Genomic DNA, 15746 nt, shown 5'->3' with positions numbered 1-15746 from the left:
AGCTCTCAAAATATGGCGATGCAAAAACTAGATTTTACAAAATATGTCTTTTAGTGTGTGACAGCCGTCAATCATAAAAACCCGATATGATTCTGGTATCTCTGTAGTCGCACCGACCCGAAGAATAAGGTCATCTAATCACTTATACCGCACTATGAAAGGCGTAAAAAATAAACGCTAGGGCTGGGGTTGGGGTTAGGGTTGTGCTAATTTTAGGGTTGGGGTTAGGGTTGGGCTATGGTAGGGTTAGGGTTGGGGTTAGGACTGGTTTTATTTTCAAAAGTAAATAAAAATAAAAGATGACGATATGGCAACTAGTGTTGAATGCAAGTGCTCGCTACTTGAGTTTACATTGGGTGCTCGGGTATGCATTGAGTGTCGTGGGTGCTCGAGCCTCCGCCCCATATGCTTCACGGCCAAAAAAACCTTGCGGGGATTTCCTGCCATGCACGAGCGATCCCCGCATGTTTTTTTTGGGGTGTCTAATAACCGTGAAACATGCGGGCGGAGACTCGAGCATTTCACTTGAGCACCCATGATGCATGGTGCATACCTGAGTACCCGATGCAAACTCAAGTAGTGAGCACTTGCGCTCAAGACTAATGACAACTTATTCAATATGATGACCTAATGTTATCAAATTCTGTGTCGTACTTCTGGGTTCAAAATGTTAACTATACCTCTTGATAAAATCCTTGAGGGGTGCAGTTTCCAAAATGGGGTCACTTGTGGGGGGTTTCCACTATTTAGGCACATCAGGGGCTCTCCAAATGCGACATGGCGTCCGCTCTCGATTCCAGCCGATTTTGCGTTCAAAAAGTCACACAGTGCTCCTTCCCTTCTGAACTCTGCCGTGCGCCCAAACACTGTATTTTCCCCACATATGGGGTATTGGCGTACTCAGGAGAAATTGCACAAAAGTTTTTGGGGTCCATTTTCTCCTCTTACCCTTGTGAAAATAAAAAAATTGGGGCTAAAACATAATTTTTGTGGAAAAAGTCAGATTTTTTTATTTTCACGGCTCCATGTTATAAACTTCTGTAAAGGACTTGAGGGTTCAAGGTGCTCACCACACATCTAGATAAGTTCCCTTAGGGGTCTAGTTTCCAAAATGGTGTAATTTGTGGAGGGTTTCCACTGTTTAGGCACATCAGGGGCTCCCCAAATGCAACATGGCGTCCGCTAATTATTCAAGCAAATTTTACATTCAAAAAGTCAAATGGCGCTCCTTCCCTTCCAAACTCTGCCGTGCGCCTAAACAGTGTTTTTTCCCCACATATGGGGTATCTTCGTGCCCAGGGGAAATTGCACAACACATTTTGGGGTCCATTTTTTCCTGTTACCCCTGCAAAAATAAAAAAAATTGGGTCTAAAATAACATTTTTGTGAAAAAAGTTAAATGTTAATTTTTTTCTTCCACATTCCAAAAATTCCTGTGAAGCACCTGAAGGGTTAATAAAGTTCTTGAATGTGGTTTTGAGCAGCTTGAGGGGTGCAGTTTTTAGAATGGTGTCACTTTTGGGTATTTTCTGTCATAAAGACCCCTGAAAGTGTCTTTAAATATGATGTGGTCCCTAAAAAAATGGTTTGTAAATTTTGTTGGAAAAATGAGAAATCGCTGGTCAACTTTTAACCCTTATAGCTCCCCAATAAAAAAAATTTTGGTTCCAAATCTGTGCTGATGTAAAGTAGACATGTGGGAAATGTTATTTATTAATTATTTTGTGTGACATATCTCTCTGATTTAAGGGCATAAAAATTCAAATTTTGAAAATTGCAAAATTTTCAACATTTTCGCCAAATTTCCATTTTTTTCACAAATAAACGCAAGTGATATCGAAGAAATTTTACCACAATCATGAAGTACAATATGTCACGAAAAAACAATCTCAGAATCAGGGGGATCCATTGAAGCGTTCCAGAGCAATTACCTCATATAGTGACAGTGGTCAGAATTGTAAAAATTGGCCTGGTCATTAACGTGCAAACCACCTTGGGTTGTAAAGGGGTTAATGTACACTCTGCACCCCATCTTGACTGAAAAAAAACAGAAGTGTAGAAATTTTTGCAAAATGTATTAAAAAATATGGTCTCTCCAGAGATGCTCAATTGGGTTTAGGTCAGTGCTCTGGCTGTGCCAGTCAAGAATGGTCACAGAGTTGTTCTAAAGCCACTCCTTTGTTATTTTAGCTGTGTGCGTAGGGTCATTGTCTTGTTGGAAGGTGAACCTTCGGCCAAGCCTGAGATTCAGAGCACTCTGGAAGAGGTTTTCATCCACAATATTTCTGTACTTGGCCGCATTCATGTTCCCTTCAATTGAAACCATTCGTTCTGTCCCTGCAGCTGAAAAACACCCCCATAGCATGATGCTGCCACCAACATGTTTCACTGTTGGTATTGTATTGGGCAGGTGATGAGCAGTGCCTGGTTTTCTCCACACTTAGAATTATTATCAAAAAGTTCTATCTTCGTCTCATCAAACCAGAGAATCTTTTTTCTCATAGTCTGGGAGTGTTTCATGTGTTTTTGAGCATACTCTTTGCTGGCTTTCATATGTCTTGCACTAAGGAGAGGCTTCCGTTGGGCCACTCTGCCATAAATGCCCGACTGGTTGAGGGCTGCAGTGATAGTTGACTTTGTGGAACTTTCTCCCATCTCCCTACTGCATTTCTGGAGCTCAGCCACCATGATCTTGGGGTTCTTCTTTACCTCTCTCACCAAGGCTCTTCTATCACTTTCCTCACCCACTGTATGTTTTCCCAAATGCCATGGGCTTCAATCATTGAGAAACAATAGGAAAAATTTACTAAACTAAATGAAAATCAATTTGGTTTCTGCCTTGTGCCACATCTATTATGTGCTTTAACCCCTTCCCGACATGCGTCATATATATACGCTGAGCGATGCCAGGATCACATGCGGGTGTCAGCTCTATGTGAGAGCTGACACCCCGCAGCAATGCCCAGGATTGGTGCTAGCATTGATCGCAGGTGTTTTTAACCGCAGTGATGCCACTGTCAATAATAACAGCGACATTGCTGGGCATCGTTGAGGGAGTGAACTCCCTCTATGCTTCCATCAGCACAAATAAAATGCAATCGCGCTGTGTTGATGGTCTCTATGATGACCCCCGGTCCTATGATGGCTGCAGGGTCCTCAGGGTCCTGCAGGAAGGTGGTCTGTCACCGTCTGCTCAGAGGGCAGGAGCTGAGATGCCTCCTCCCTGCCTGTCAGACGCTGATCTGATGCTCTGCAGTGCAGAAATATTGCAGAGTATTAGATCAGCGATCAGGGCAGGAAAAGTTGATGATTCATAAACAATGTAAAACAGAGAAAAAAAAATTAATAGAAATTCTAAAAATATTTTAAAAAATCACAAAATAAAGAACAAAAAAAAGAAAAAAAACATTAATCCCATAAACACATTTATCTGTGTAAAAAAAAAGTATACATATTTGGTATCGCTGCGTCCGGAACGACCCGAACTCTAAAACTGTTCCACTAGTTAACCCCTTCAGTGAGCACTGTAAAAAAAATGAATGAAAAACAAAGCAAAAAACAATGCACAGAAATGCTACCGATAAAAATGTCAACTCGTCCCACAAAAAAACAAGCTGTTACTTGACAATGTCAGCAGAAATATGGAAAAATTATAGCTCTCAAAAAATGGCGATGCAAAAACTTGTTTTTACAATTAAAAGCATCTTTTAGTGTGTGAAAGCTGCCGATATGAATCTGGCATCGCTGTAATCGCACCGTCCCCAAGAATAAAGTCATCTAACCACTTATACCGCACAAGGAATGGCATAAAAAATAAATAAAACAAATTCTTCACCTTCTGTTGATTTGTTCATTCTGCCTCCAAAAGATCGCAATAAGGCTCAGATTACAGTTATCCTGCGCTCTGCTCTAAGTGCTTACACTGGATTTTCCATGTACATCTCTGAAATATGTGATTCAGATGGAAAGCCTTGGCGAAAGATTCCCTATTATGAGGCAGGTGGAGGCACTGTGGACACCATCTGGCCTATGATCCGGCGGTGTCCTCTTCTTATTTGGCGTACATAAAAGTGGTGTCGGCCACAGTTTTGTGCACTTCTGAAAAGAAGGACAGCACTGAACAGAGGCCAGACAGAGTCCAGAATAGCTCTGCTGCTTCATTATAGTGAATGGATCCATCTGGGGTTTCTTCTGAATCATGTCACACTGAGATTTAGGTAGAAACCCAGATATAAGTGCTCAGCGTTGAGTGCAGGTTAAATATGATCTCAAATGTTATGTAAAATGTTCCCAATAAAAGCTTCAACTCCATTCACAAAAAATGCAAGTCTGCACTCGGATTCAATCATCTGTTAATGGAAACATGCAGGGCTTCCACGTTACTGATAGCATAAAGGCTCTGGAAAAACAAAATGGCTCCTCATCCTCCAAAAGAAATCCAGCAAATTTTGCGCTCCAAAATCCAAATGTTCCCCTCCCTTCTGGGCTCCACAGTGTGCCTAAACCCCAGTTAGCGTCCACATGTTTGCCATTCCTGTAGCAATGAGAGCCTGCCGAATTTACGAGTGCATGTCTCCAGAAGCACGAGCTGGGCATAACGTACTAGTCACTACAAAGTACTGGTCATTACAAAGTACTGGTCACTGCAACAGCAGTTTGCAATCTTCACTTAGCAACTTCCACTGCTTCTTGTTTCTGGAAAACACCTATGGAGTCAAAATCATCACTACACCTGTAGATAAATTTCCAAACGGGTATAATTTTCAAAATGATTTCACTTGAGGGGGATTCTGCTATTCTAGCATGTAGGGGCTCTGTATATGGAGTCCGCAAACTATTCTTGGAAAATCTGCACTTCAGGAGGAAAAAATCGCTCCATCCCTCCTGAGTCTCGACGTATGGCTAATAGTGATGAGCAAGTATGTTTTGTTAACCCTTTTGCCGAGTATACTCGGGCGAGCACTGAGTATTTACAGCGTGCTCGGTGATATGTTTGAATCTCTCCCATGTGCATGATTTGCGATGGTTTGACAGCATTAATACATATGAGGAATGTGTAAGAAGCAGACATTCCTCACATGTATTAAAGCTGTCAAACCGTCGCAAATCATGCACATGGGAGTGATTCAAACATATCACCGAGCACGCTGTAAATACTCGGTTCTCGCCAGAGTATACTCGGCGAAAGGGTTAACAAAACATATTCGCTCATCACTAATACTAACAGTAGTGATGGGAGAGCACTAAAATGCTCGGGTGCTCGATGCTCGGGTCGAGCACATTGGAATACTCTGGTGCTCGACCCGAGCAACGAGCCCAATTTAAGTCTATGGGAAACTCAAGCATTTTTCAGGCGGCACCCCAGGGCGGTCTGCAGAGGGCCTAAAAATTTCCCAGATCGATGGGAACAGTGCTCAAACAACATGGGAACAGCATGGGGAAGACCCATGGAAGCATTTCTGACTCCCAAGTCACTGCTGTGAACAACATTGTCAGAGGTATTAAGCCACTTTTACGGACTCACAATAAAACATATACAGTTATATGAAAAAGTTTTGGCACCCCTATTAATCTTAAGCTTAATGTTTTATAAAAATTGGTGTTTTTGCAACAGCTATTTCAGTTTGATATATGTAATAACTGTTGGACACAGTAATGTTTCTGCCTTGAAATGAGGTTTATTGTACTAACAGAAAATGTGCAATCTGCATTCAAACAAAATTTTACAGGTGCATAAGTATGGGCACCCTTATCATTTTCTTGTTTTAAATACTCCTATCTACTTTTTCCTGAGTTACTAAAGCACTTTTTTTGTTGCAAAAACACCAATTTTAAGAAAACATTAAGCTTAAGAATAATAGGGGTGCCCAAACTTTTTCATATAACTGTAAAAACGAAACCAAAATGGATTTTCCTGGGAAATATGTTAAGGAACATACTTTCCAGGCTAATGACTTGTATATAAAGCAAAATAAATAACCAAAAATAAAAATACTCCTTCACACCTTGGGCTATGTTCACACGTAGCACTTTTGATGCGTTTTTGCACTTTTGCATTGCTTTCAACCGTGACAAATGCATTCACCAGGAAATGTCATTTTAACTTTTTACAACCTTATCTGGCCATGTGGTGTGTGAGATATCATAAGACACATGGAGTTTCATTTATGAAGGAGGGACTCTGAAAGTCACAAAGCCTATTTTTATAGGGCTATCAGGTGGCCTTTACTATTCTTAAAGGGCCAGCAATCGGCACTCATTATTCTTAGAGAGCCATCGGCCGGCTATGTTTTATTGTTCCCATTACTAAAGAGTGGGTCTCCTATACTGTTATTGCGCATTCAGTGAGTGGCAGGGCTGCCCAAAATTTGGACGCACCCCAATACCACTTTGAAAATTTGGATGCACCCCAATACCCCTTTGAAGAGACTTAGAGGAGGGCCGCCTGAAAACAATGTTCCCATTATTAGGAAGTAGGTTTCCCATTGTGTTTGCCTATGCAGTGAATGCAAGGGTTGCCAAAAATTTGGAATCACTGCAATGCCCCGTGGAAGAGACGTGGAGGTCAGAGGGCCTCCTGAAAACAATGTTTCCATTATTAGGAAGTGGGTCTTCCATTGTGTTTGCCTATGCAGTGAATGCAAGGGTTGCCAAAAATTTGGAGGCATTCCAATGCCCCTTAGAAGAGACAGAGGAGGGCCTCCTGAAAATTTTTTTTCCCATTATTAGGAAGTGGGTCTCCTATAGTGTTTGCCTATGCAGTGAATGCAAGGGCTGCCAAAAATTGGGAGGCACTCCAATGCCCCTTGAAGAGACGTGAAGTAGGGCCTTTTAAAAAATGTTCCCATATGAAAGGAGCGGGTCTCCTATACTTGTAATGCCCATGCACTAAGCGTATTAGAGGATTGTACATACAGTACAGACCAAAAGTTTGGACACACCTTCTCATTTAAATATTTTTCTGTGTTTTCATGACTATGAAAATTGTTCATTCACACTGAAGGCATCAAAACTATGAATTAACACAGAATGCCAAGAGTGTGCAAAGCAGTCATCAAAGCTAAAGGTGGCTACTTTGAAGAACCTAGAATATAAGACATATTTTCAGTTGTTTCACACTTTTTTGTTAAGTATATAATTCCACATGTGTTAATTCATAGTTTTGATGCCTTCAGTGTGAATGTACAATTTTCATAGTCATGAAAATACAGAAAAATCTTTAAATGAAAAGGTGTGTCCAAACTTTTGGTCTGTACTGTATGTCTGCCATCCATGTCCACTCCTGAGGTCTTATGTGTGGAGTCTGAACTGAATACTGACGGCCTTGTTGATGCTGGTACTCAACAACTGCCCTCTTCTGCTCAGAAATCCTTCCCAACATCGGCAGTGTAGATTTCCAACACGTGGGGACATCACACACCAGTCTGTAAGCCAGAAGCTGCAAATGCTGCTGAAACATGGCAAGGATGGCGCAGCTGTAGGTGACTTTCTAAAATTGGCACACAGGAGGTGTACTTTAACAAGCAGATCCAGCAGCTCCAGGTGGGACAGGAGAAACCGCTGAACCACGAGGTTAAGCACATGGGCCAGGCATGGTACGTGTGTAAGCTCGCCTCGCCTCAGAGCCGCCACCAGGTTCCGGCCATTGTTACACACTACCATGCCTGGCTGTCGGTTCAGCGGTGTGAGACACAGATATGCCTGCTCTTTAAGAGCTGTCCACAACTCTTCAGCATTGTGCGGTTTGTCTTCTATGCACATGAGCTTCAGCACAGCCTGTTGCCCCTTGGACGAGGCAGTGCTGCAGTGCTTCCAGCTTGTGACTGATGTGGTCCTTTTGGAGATGGAGGCTGAAGAGAAGGAAGAAGCTAAGGAGGATGAGGTGCAGGAGCTGTAGGCTGTAGGGGCAAACCTTATTGACCTACAGCCCTCAATCCTTGGCATCGGGAGGACATGTTCCATCCCAAGGTCCGACTGTGTCCTGGCTTCCATTATGTTAACCCAGTGTGCCGTCAGTGAGATGTACCTTCCCTGCCCACAAGCACTTGTCCATGTATCCGTGGTTAGTTGGACTTTCCTCGTAACTGTGTTGTTGAGGGCACAGCTAATGTTTTGGACAGGTGCTTGTGTAATGCAGGGACGGCACACTGGGAGAAATAGTGGCGGCTGGGGACCGAGTACCGAGGAATGGCCGCCGACATCAGGTTGCGGAATTCTTCCGTCTCCACAAGCCTAAAAGGCAACATTTCAAACTCAAGCAGTCGTGAAATGTGGGAATTTAGTATTGTGGCCTGTGAGGCATTGGCTGCGTATTTGCGCTTGTGTTCCAAGGACTGGGGTATGGACAACTGAACACTGCGCTGGGACAAAGACATGGACGTGCTTCCTGATGCTGCTACTTGAGAGTGTGCAATGACATGTGCAGGGCAGGAGGAATCTTCACATGCACCATGGACAGGGGATTGGCTTGCATGCACAAAAGTGGAAGAAACAGTGGTGCCACTCGTAGACACTGTTCCTGGACCCTGGGGTTCGGCCCACAAACTCGGGTGCTTTGCTGCCATGTGCCTGATCATGCTAGTGGTGGTCAGGCTGGTCGTTTTGCCACCCCTGCTGATCCTGGCCTGGCAGGTGGTGCAAATGGCCTTTTTGAGGTTATCGGCAGTCTTTAAAAAGAACCATACTTGGGAAGACCTAACAGTTGTACTGGCAACTTCCTTCGTGTTGGTGTTACAGGGAACGGTTGCCTGCCTTCTGTCTGTGGCCACCACACTGCTTCTTCCTGCATGTTGGGGTGTTCTGCCTCCCTCCCTCTGTGTGCTGCTGTCTTCGCTCAGCATGTCCTCCTGCCACGTTGGGTCAATTACTATATCATCCACCACCTCGTCTTCCACTTCCACACCCTGGTACTCCTCCTGACTTTCTGGCAATTGTGTCTCATCATCGTCCACCTCTTGTGACACTTTCCCACCGTCGCTTTTGTGTGCCCGTGGCTGCTCAAATATTTGGGCATCGCTACATGCGATCTCTTCTTGCCCTGCTTCAAGTGGACCGGGCTAGAAGCCTGTATATATAAATGGAAAGATGAACAGCTCTTCGGAGTGTCCAAATGTGAGATCAGTTGTCTCCGGGCACTCAGCATGGTGGGAGGAAGGAGGATCAGGGTGAGGAATATGCAGTCCAGACTCATGACTACTGAGACTTGACCGTGTGGAAGACAGGGTGGTGGTGGTGGCAAAATGACTGAAAGCGTTATCCGCTATCCAACTAACAAGCTTTTGACACTCCTCTGGGTTCAATAGTGGTGTGCTGCGGTCCCCTAGGAATTGGGAAAGGAAGGTCGGGTGAGAAGATGTGGGTGTTTGTTTTGGCACAATTGCAGCTTGCCCACGGCCTCGGCCTCTGCATGCACCATCACCATCACGTCCAGTTCCCCATCCCTTGCCACCCGCCTTGCCTATATTAAATGGAGGACAATATCTTTCACGCTCATTACAAATGGCTGAATTTGGAGCGAAGTTATTTGTAATCCGTGTGATGGAGAAACCACAGTTTTAAATGCCTGGCCTGTAGGTAACAATTTTGAATAGCAAATCAGTGTCAAAAACTTTGCTGACACACTGAAAAATTTTTTTAATGGAGGCCAGAAATGACAGTATTTTCTGAAAACATATATGTGATCCGTGTGACGGACAAACCACAGTTTTAAATACCTGGCCTGTAGTTAACTATTTTGAACAGCAAACTGGTGTTAATTGCTTCACTGACACACTGAAACAAATTTTTAATGGATGCCAGAAATGACAGTATTTTGAGTGCAATTATATGTGATCCGTGTGACAGACAAACCACAGTTTTAAATATCTGGATTTTTAGCGCTGTAATATGGAAAGGACCTGGCTGTATTCTGCAGTGCCAACAAGCAAATTACGCAGAACAACGGTGTTCTCTGGATTGCTTTTTAAGCAAATAATAAGGATTAAGATCCCAAAAAAATTATTTCTGGCCCCTGAGACCTGGGCCTATTTTTAGAAATATCTTTCAGCAGCAGACAAAACTGGAATGGAGCCTCTTGTGCTATGTGCACTGTAGTCTGCTATATACCCTGCCTGCCTGCCTATATACACTGCCTGCCTGATATCTCTGCAGATGGATTAGTCCTTAGAAGACTGTTTGTTGAGATGGATACAGTATGTGTCTCTAATATAGTTTGGTACACCTACACTAACTAGAAACAAGCAAATCTCTCCCTAGCTCAGCAGCACCTCTCCCTACAGTGTCTGATTCCGGAGTGACTATGACAAGCATGGCGGCGCCAGGTCTGATATAGACCTGATGATGCTGTGCGGCCAGCCAATCACTGTCTAGCCACAACCAACATGGCTACGGCATTGCAGTGAGTGGCAGGCAATCCCTGCATGTTCATTGGCTCTGTAAAGAGTGCCAAACATGCAGGGAGGAGACCCGAGCTCCCACTGAGTAACCCCGGAAATATTCGGTGACTGCCGAGCATCTCGAGCAGTGAGATGCTCGGACGAGCACCGAGCAGTAGCGAGCATGCTCGCTCATCATTAGTTATTACCTCATACAATGACAATGTTCTGAATTGAAAAAATTGGCCTGGTCAAGAAGGTGAAAACAGGCTTCGGGATGAAAAGGTTAAAGAGAACCTGACAGGTCCCCCATGCCCTCCAACTTACCAATATTTGTATATTTATTGCTACATACCCTGCCTAATCATTCCTTTATTGTATTTGACATCTTAACCCATGTTCAAAATAAGTATTTTTAGACTCAGTTTTTTATATGTAAATTAGCCTTATGAGTAGTCAATGGGACCTTTGTTTCCTCAGACAAGTTGTCCCACTCAGCATGTTATCACGGCCCTGCAAGCAACTGCATCATCACCAGCTCTCTGCAAATCCCATGGCTTTCTTCACCTTTGTCATTGCGCCTCTGAAGTTGGATATATGCTTTCTGGCTTCAGAGGTGCACAGTGCATGTCTGGAAGTGAAGAAGATGAGTGCGTGATATGCAAAGGGGCTGTCCCATGAACATAGTACATTTTAACAAATAGATCTTGAAATAACATTTTTTTTTACTGGATGTGTTAAAAAAATGTTCCTGTTCTGAGATAATCTTATAGATGTGCCCCTTCTGTGTACTGTGTAATGGCTTTGTCTAACCATGCAGGAACATGGTCTGATCATACCACATCTCGTGGGCAGAAGAGGAAGCAAATCAGGTGTGATCCCATGCTTTTCTGTCTATATAATCTTTCGTTTCCTACCTTGCACAGGAGCATAATAAGGGACATTAAATTTGCAAAGAATAACAAACAGGTGAATTTGAATTTTGCCTGATCCGCTTTTCTCTAGATTACATATAATCCCATACATATCCACTGAACAATAACAGTAAATGTTTTAATTCTAACAGTGAATAGTGATTGAACTTCCCACTCCCATCTCCAAAATTTCTTGTGTGCTGCGCCAATTCTTTGGAATGCATTACTTAGGACAATTAGATTAATTCCCAATACCCACAGTTTTAAGCGTGCCCTAAAAATCCATTTCTTTAGACTGGCCTATCACCTCAACATACTTATTTTAATTGTCCTAGTTTGGCCCATATTAAAATTTTCTTCAAATTCATACCATCCATGCACTTAATAGCCTCTGTCTGTACTGTACACATACTGGCTGCGACCAGTCCATGCAGTGTTAGGTACATACCCGATTTTGTATATTATTGCTGTATTATACAACATATGTACATGTTACCTTTTGTGTCCCCCCTATTTTCTCATAGACTTTAAGCTTGCAAGCAGGGCCCTCACTCCTTTTGATATGAGTTATACTTATTCTGTAACGTCTGTATTCTCTGTATAAATCCCCCCTAAAATTGTAAAGTGCTTAAAGTGCTACGGAATATGTTGGCACTATAAAAATAAAAAAATATTATTATATTTTTATCTACAGAGTAGCAACTAATAATAATGTGACTTGTTTCAGTTTATTTCTAGTAAGATAGGCAATCATTTAAACCATTTAGCCATTTTGTAGATAAATAGAAAATAGCAGGAAAGCTGACGATCACAATTTGTTATTTTTAAGTGTTATGAAGAGTATTACTAAGGATAATGGTATGTTTGTTCACATGGAGTTTTTTATAATAACAAAAAAAGTTTCAAATACTCTTTGAATTGGAATTTGGAGCAGTTCGCTTCAAAATTTACATAATAAGACTCGGTACGACATAAGATGAAAGTTGGTTTCTATAAAAGTAAAGCCTTCATTCATTATGCAGGACTTAGTGTTCTTGCTGTATCAAAAATAAGCTTTGAGTGTTTTTTGCATTTTGCACATTCACTTGGGCATATTTAATAAGCTAAATTCGCCATAATTCTGTCATAATTTATGCAAAAATCTGTCTTTCATGACATGCATAATATTTAAGATGTGTTATAGACTAATGTTTCTTATTGACTTGTTCAACAAAGGGCATGACATAACTGGAAATAGGCATGGCTTATCAGAAAGTGGGCATGGTTTAATGTGCAACATAGTGTACCAAAAAAATAAGACAGAATTGTGGAGCTTATTTCTGGCACAGAGTAAGCCAACTTAAAAGTTGTATAAATTGAAACTAGACAATATTAAAATTAGATTTATCAAAAAACATGAACCACTGTGATAAATCTGATGTATTTTAAGATTGCCTAGTCTATGTTTGCACCATTTCAAAATTAGACTATATTAATAAATATTCCCTATAGTACAGTACGACTGAGTATATTATCTTCTTTGAACCTCTTTTGATATGGTAAAACTAGTGTTATGCTAAAAGGATTTTCCACAACTTTAAACATTCTAAAGATCATCAATATTAGATCAGTAGGGTTCTTGAACTCATTTTTCAGCTCTTGCTATGAAACGGACAAAGCAAAGTCGGCCCACTATTCTATTTTTTTTTTTATTATTAAATTCATTTGCATTTGTGCATGTGTGAGTGGGTATGTGTGGAAATATATGTGTGTGTTTATCAGTGATAAAATTCACAAGAAAAATGATGTTTTATTTCAAAAGGAAGATAAGTTCTCAAAAAAAAAGGATGGTATTTAATTTGTAATGTCATCAATATAATATGCCATTCATATGGTGTTTGCATTTATCCATCAGCAGTGAATAAAATTTACAAAACCAAATACAGTTTGTTATGATAATAATGGGAATATATCAATATTAATCGAATGTTCTACAGCTGATCCATGTGTGATCCAATTTTTTTTGAACACCCATACACTTGATTAGGTCTAAGAGACTAATGCTTGGACATTCGATCCAGATAAAAAATGCTTTTCTGATCAGCCCATTTGAACAACATTTATCTGAGTGTGAACAGCTTTTTTCATAGATTGAACTTGGATCAAAACTAGGATAGTGTGAACATAGCCAAACAGTAATGCAATAAAAAATGCATGGTGTTTGTTTTCAATTTTTATTAGATAATTGCTCACTCACCGATTTCTGTTACTTGAAATCCAATCAGAGATCATTGTCGCTGCTTCTTGATGACACTGTTTGTTGCCAAAACTGCAAGCTAACATTATAACTTCTCTTCTGAGTTCCCTAGTAGAAAAAGGGTAAAAAGGGTATTTATGTAGATTCCGTGAAGATGTATTAACCCCAGTAAATTGTTTTAGTAAAATATAGCAAAAAAAAAAAATATTGTTTCAATAAACAGTCTTGTGATAAAAATAAAACAGTAATTCTTTCACTTTCATATAATTCTGCTTTCTAAGTTACGTAATTGTGATTACTTTTGTCATTGCTAAAAGCATGTGCCTGCGTTTTTATTTTACATTCAATGCTCCATTCTGAACTAACGACTAGCAATGAGCAGCTCCAATAATCATTAATATATTCATCTCCTGATAATACTCTGCATTTTATGAACCTCACAGGTAGAATATTCAAATTACAGTTTATTTTTTGAAAAGGCCATAATTCTGATTTTAATTACGTTCTTTTATTGTTTAAATGTGCTGTTTGCCAAACAACAGCTCTGAAAAAAATACATTAGCAAATTGTAAATATTCTGTGAAGAAAATCACACTTAAGCAATACTGCTTTACATTTAGAGAAAAGTTTAGAGCAATAATGTCTTCAACTGATCAGCTGTAAAAAACTGAAAAGTTATCTTAGCAGTCAATTGTAGATGTAGCAATCACTAAATTCTGACATATGAAGGCAAAAGATTTCACTTACACCATCGACTTTGCCTTTAAGGCATGTTTATGACTTTTGTCATTGTGGAAACATGATATTAATTTAGCAAACCATAGGGGAGCAATCATAAAATAAGCACAATGTGCTACTTCAATTTATTTTAGAGCGACACATTTCTAACTAAATTTTCACTACCAGCACTGAAAATCAGGAATAAGGAAAAGTGTAAGAATTGTAGTTACTAGAATAAAAGGTAATGCTAAAGAACATGCCCCCCACATGTGAAAACATCAGTAAATACAAATCTTTGGGTTGTTTTCTCATGTCAAGTTGATTGATATTGAGTTTACTTGTTTTTCTGTTACCTGTCTTAAGGATTGCTATAAAAAAGCCAATATAACCATCATAATAGACCCACTATTATTGTAACTACAGAGTAAGACTTCCTGCACCTGGCAAACAGTAGTCTCTATGGGTGTTTTGTAGTTGTAGACACTTTGCTTGACTCGGTAGTGTTTATTATTTGTCATATTAAGAGAAAGGAATGCATAAGTTGATACAGTACAGACCCATAGACTTTTATGAATGCCAACTTACGGCACTGAGGTTGCACAGAACTATAATATGGTAGTGTTTTTTTTTACTTTAAGGGGTTTTCCCACGAATAAAGTACATTTTAATGAATAGATCTTGGAATAAAAATAAACTTTACATTTGGATATGTTGAAAAAATGTTCCTGTGCTGAAATAATCAAATGAATGGGTCTGTGCAAATGTCAGTTTGCTTCCATGGACCATGTGTCAGTGAGCAAAACACACTGACATGTCACTTTTCTGCATGCAGTACAGGCCACAAAGCGTCCCACACAAATGCACACTGATAACACACGAATGACATCCATGTGTCATCAGTGTGACACGTACTGGCGCCTGGGAATCAGCAGTACAGCTCGCACTGTTCCCTGGCGCCGGGTGCTAGAGGCAACTCTCATCATTGTCCCCTGCTCTTGCTGAGATCAGCGTGAGTAGGGAACAACGTTGAAAGTTATATGCAGCCCATGCTGTCTACATCGAGTGTAAAATGATGAATAAAATAAAAAACACATTATACTCACCTTAACACCTAATCCCCTGAAGCCATTGTACCTTGTAAAAAAGCAAAAATAAAAAACAACAATATCCCTCACCTGTCCGAAGTTGAAAGAATCCATAGTGTCCCACACTGTAATACATCAGTGCGACATTTGCTCTTCAGCATGAGCAGTAACATAATGCGACTGCTCATGCTGAAGAGCAGAGGAGAATGATTAGATGCAGTGAGAGTGGGCCCCTGAACTCAGGTGAACTCAGTGAGCTCAGCGCAACACTGTGAGAATTACTTTTTTGTACCTTAAATATCAGGACGTGTGAAGGAGGCCTAATAGCTGTGTCTGACACTGCAGAAACATGATCTGATCATACCACAGCTACTTGGCAGGGGAGGACGTAAAATATTTGTCTGCCTGTTTTTAAGAA

The 15746-nt window shown here is 40.8% G+C and overlaps 1 protein-coding gene across 1 annotated transcript in view; it reads right to left on the bottom strand.

Annotated features, from left to right (window-relative positions):
• TRHDE (thyrotropin releasing hormone degrading enzyme) overlaps nt 1–15746 on the bottom strand; it is a 1416750-nt gene that overhangs the window by 95924 nt on the left and 1305080 nt on the right. Inside the window, exon 15 of the mRNA XM_073651798.1 lies at nt 13524–13631. Within this exon, the coding sequence (XP_073507899.1) occupies nt 13524–13631 (108 nt within the window). The remainder of the gene's footprint in view (nt 1–13523; nt 13632–15746) is intronic.

This window comes from Phyllobates terribilis, unplaced genomic scaffold, assembly GCF_046119375.1.
Source record: "Phyllobates terribilis strain yellow unplaced genomic scaffold, ASM4611937v1 Scaffold_11__3_contigs__length_659146591, whole genome shotgun sequence".
NCBI lineage: Eukaryota > Metazoa > Chordata > Amphibia > Anura > Dendrobatidae > Phyllobates > Phyllobates terribilis.
This window is presented reverse-complemented; position numbering and strand designations above follow the sequence as displayed.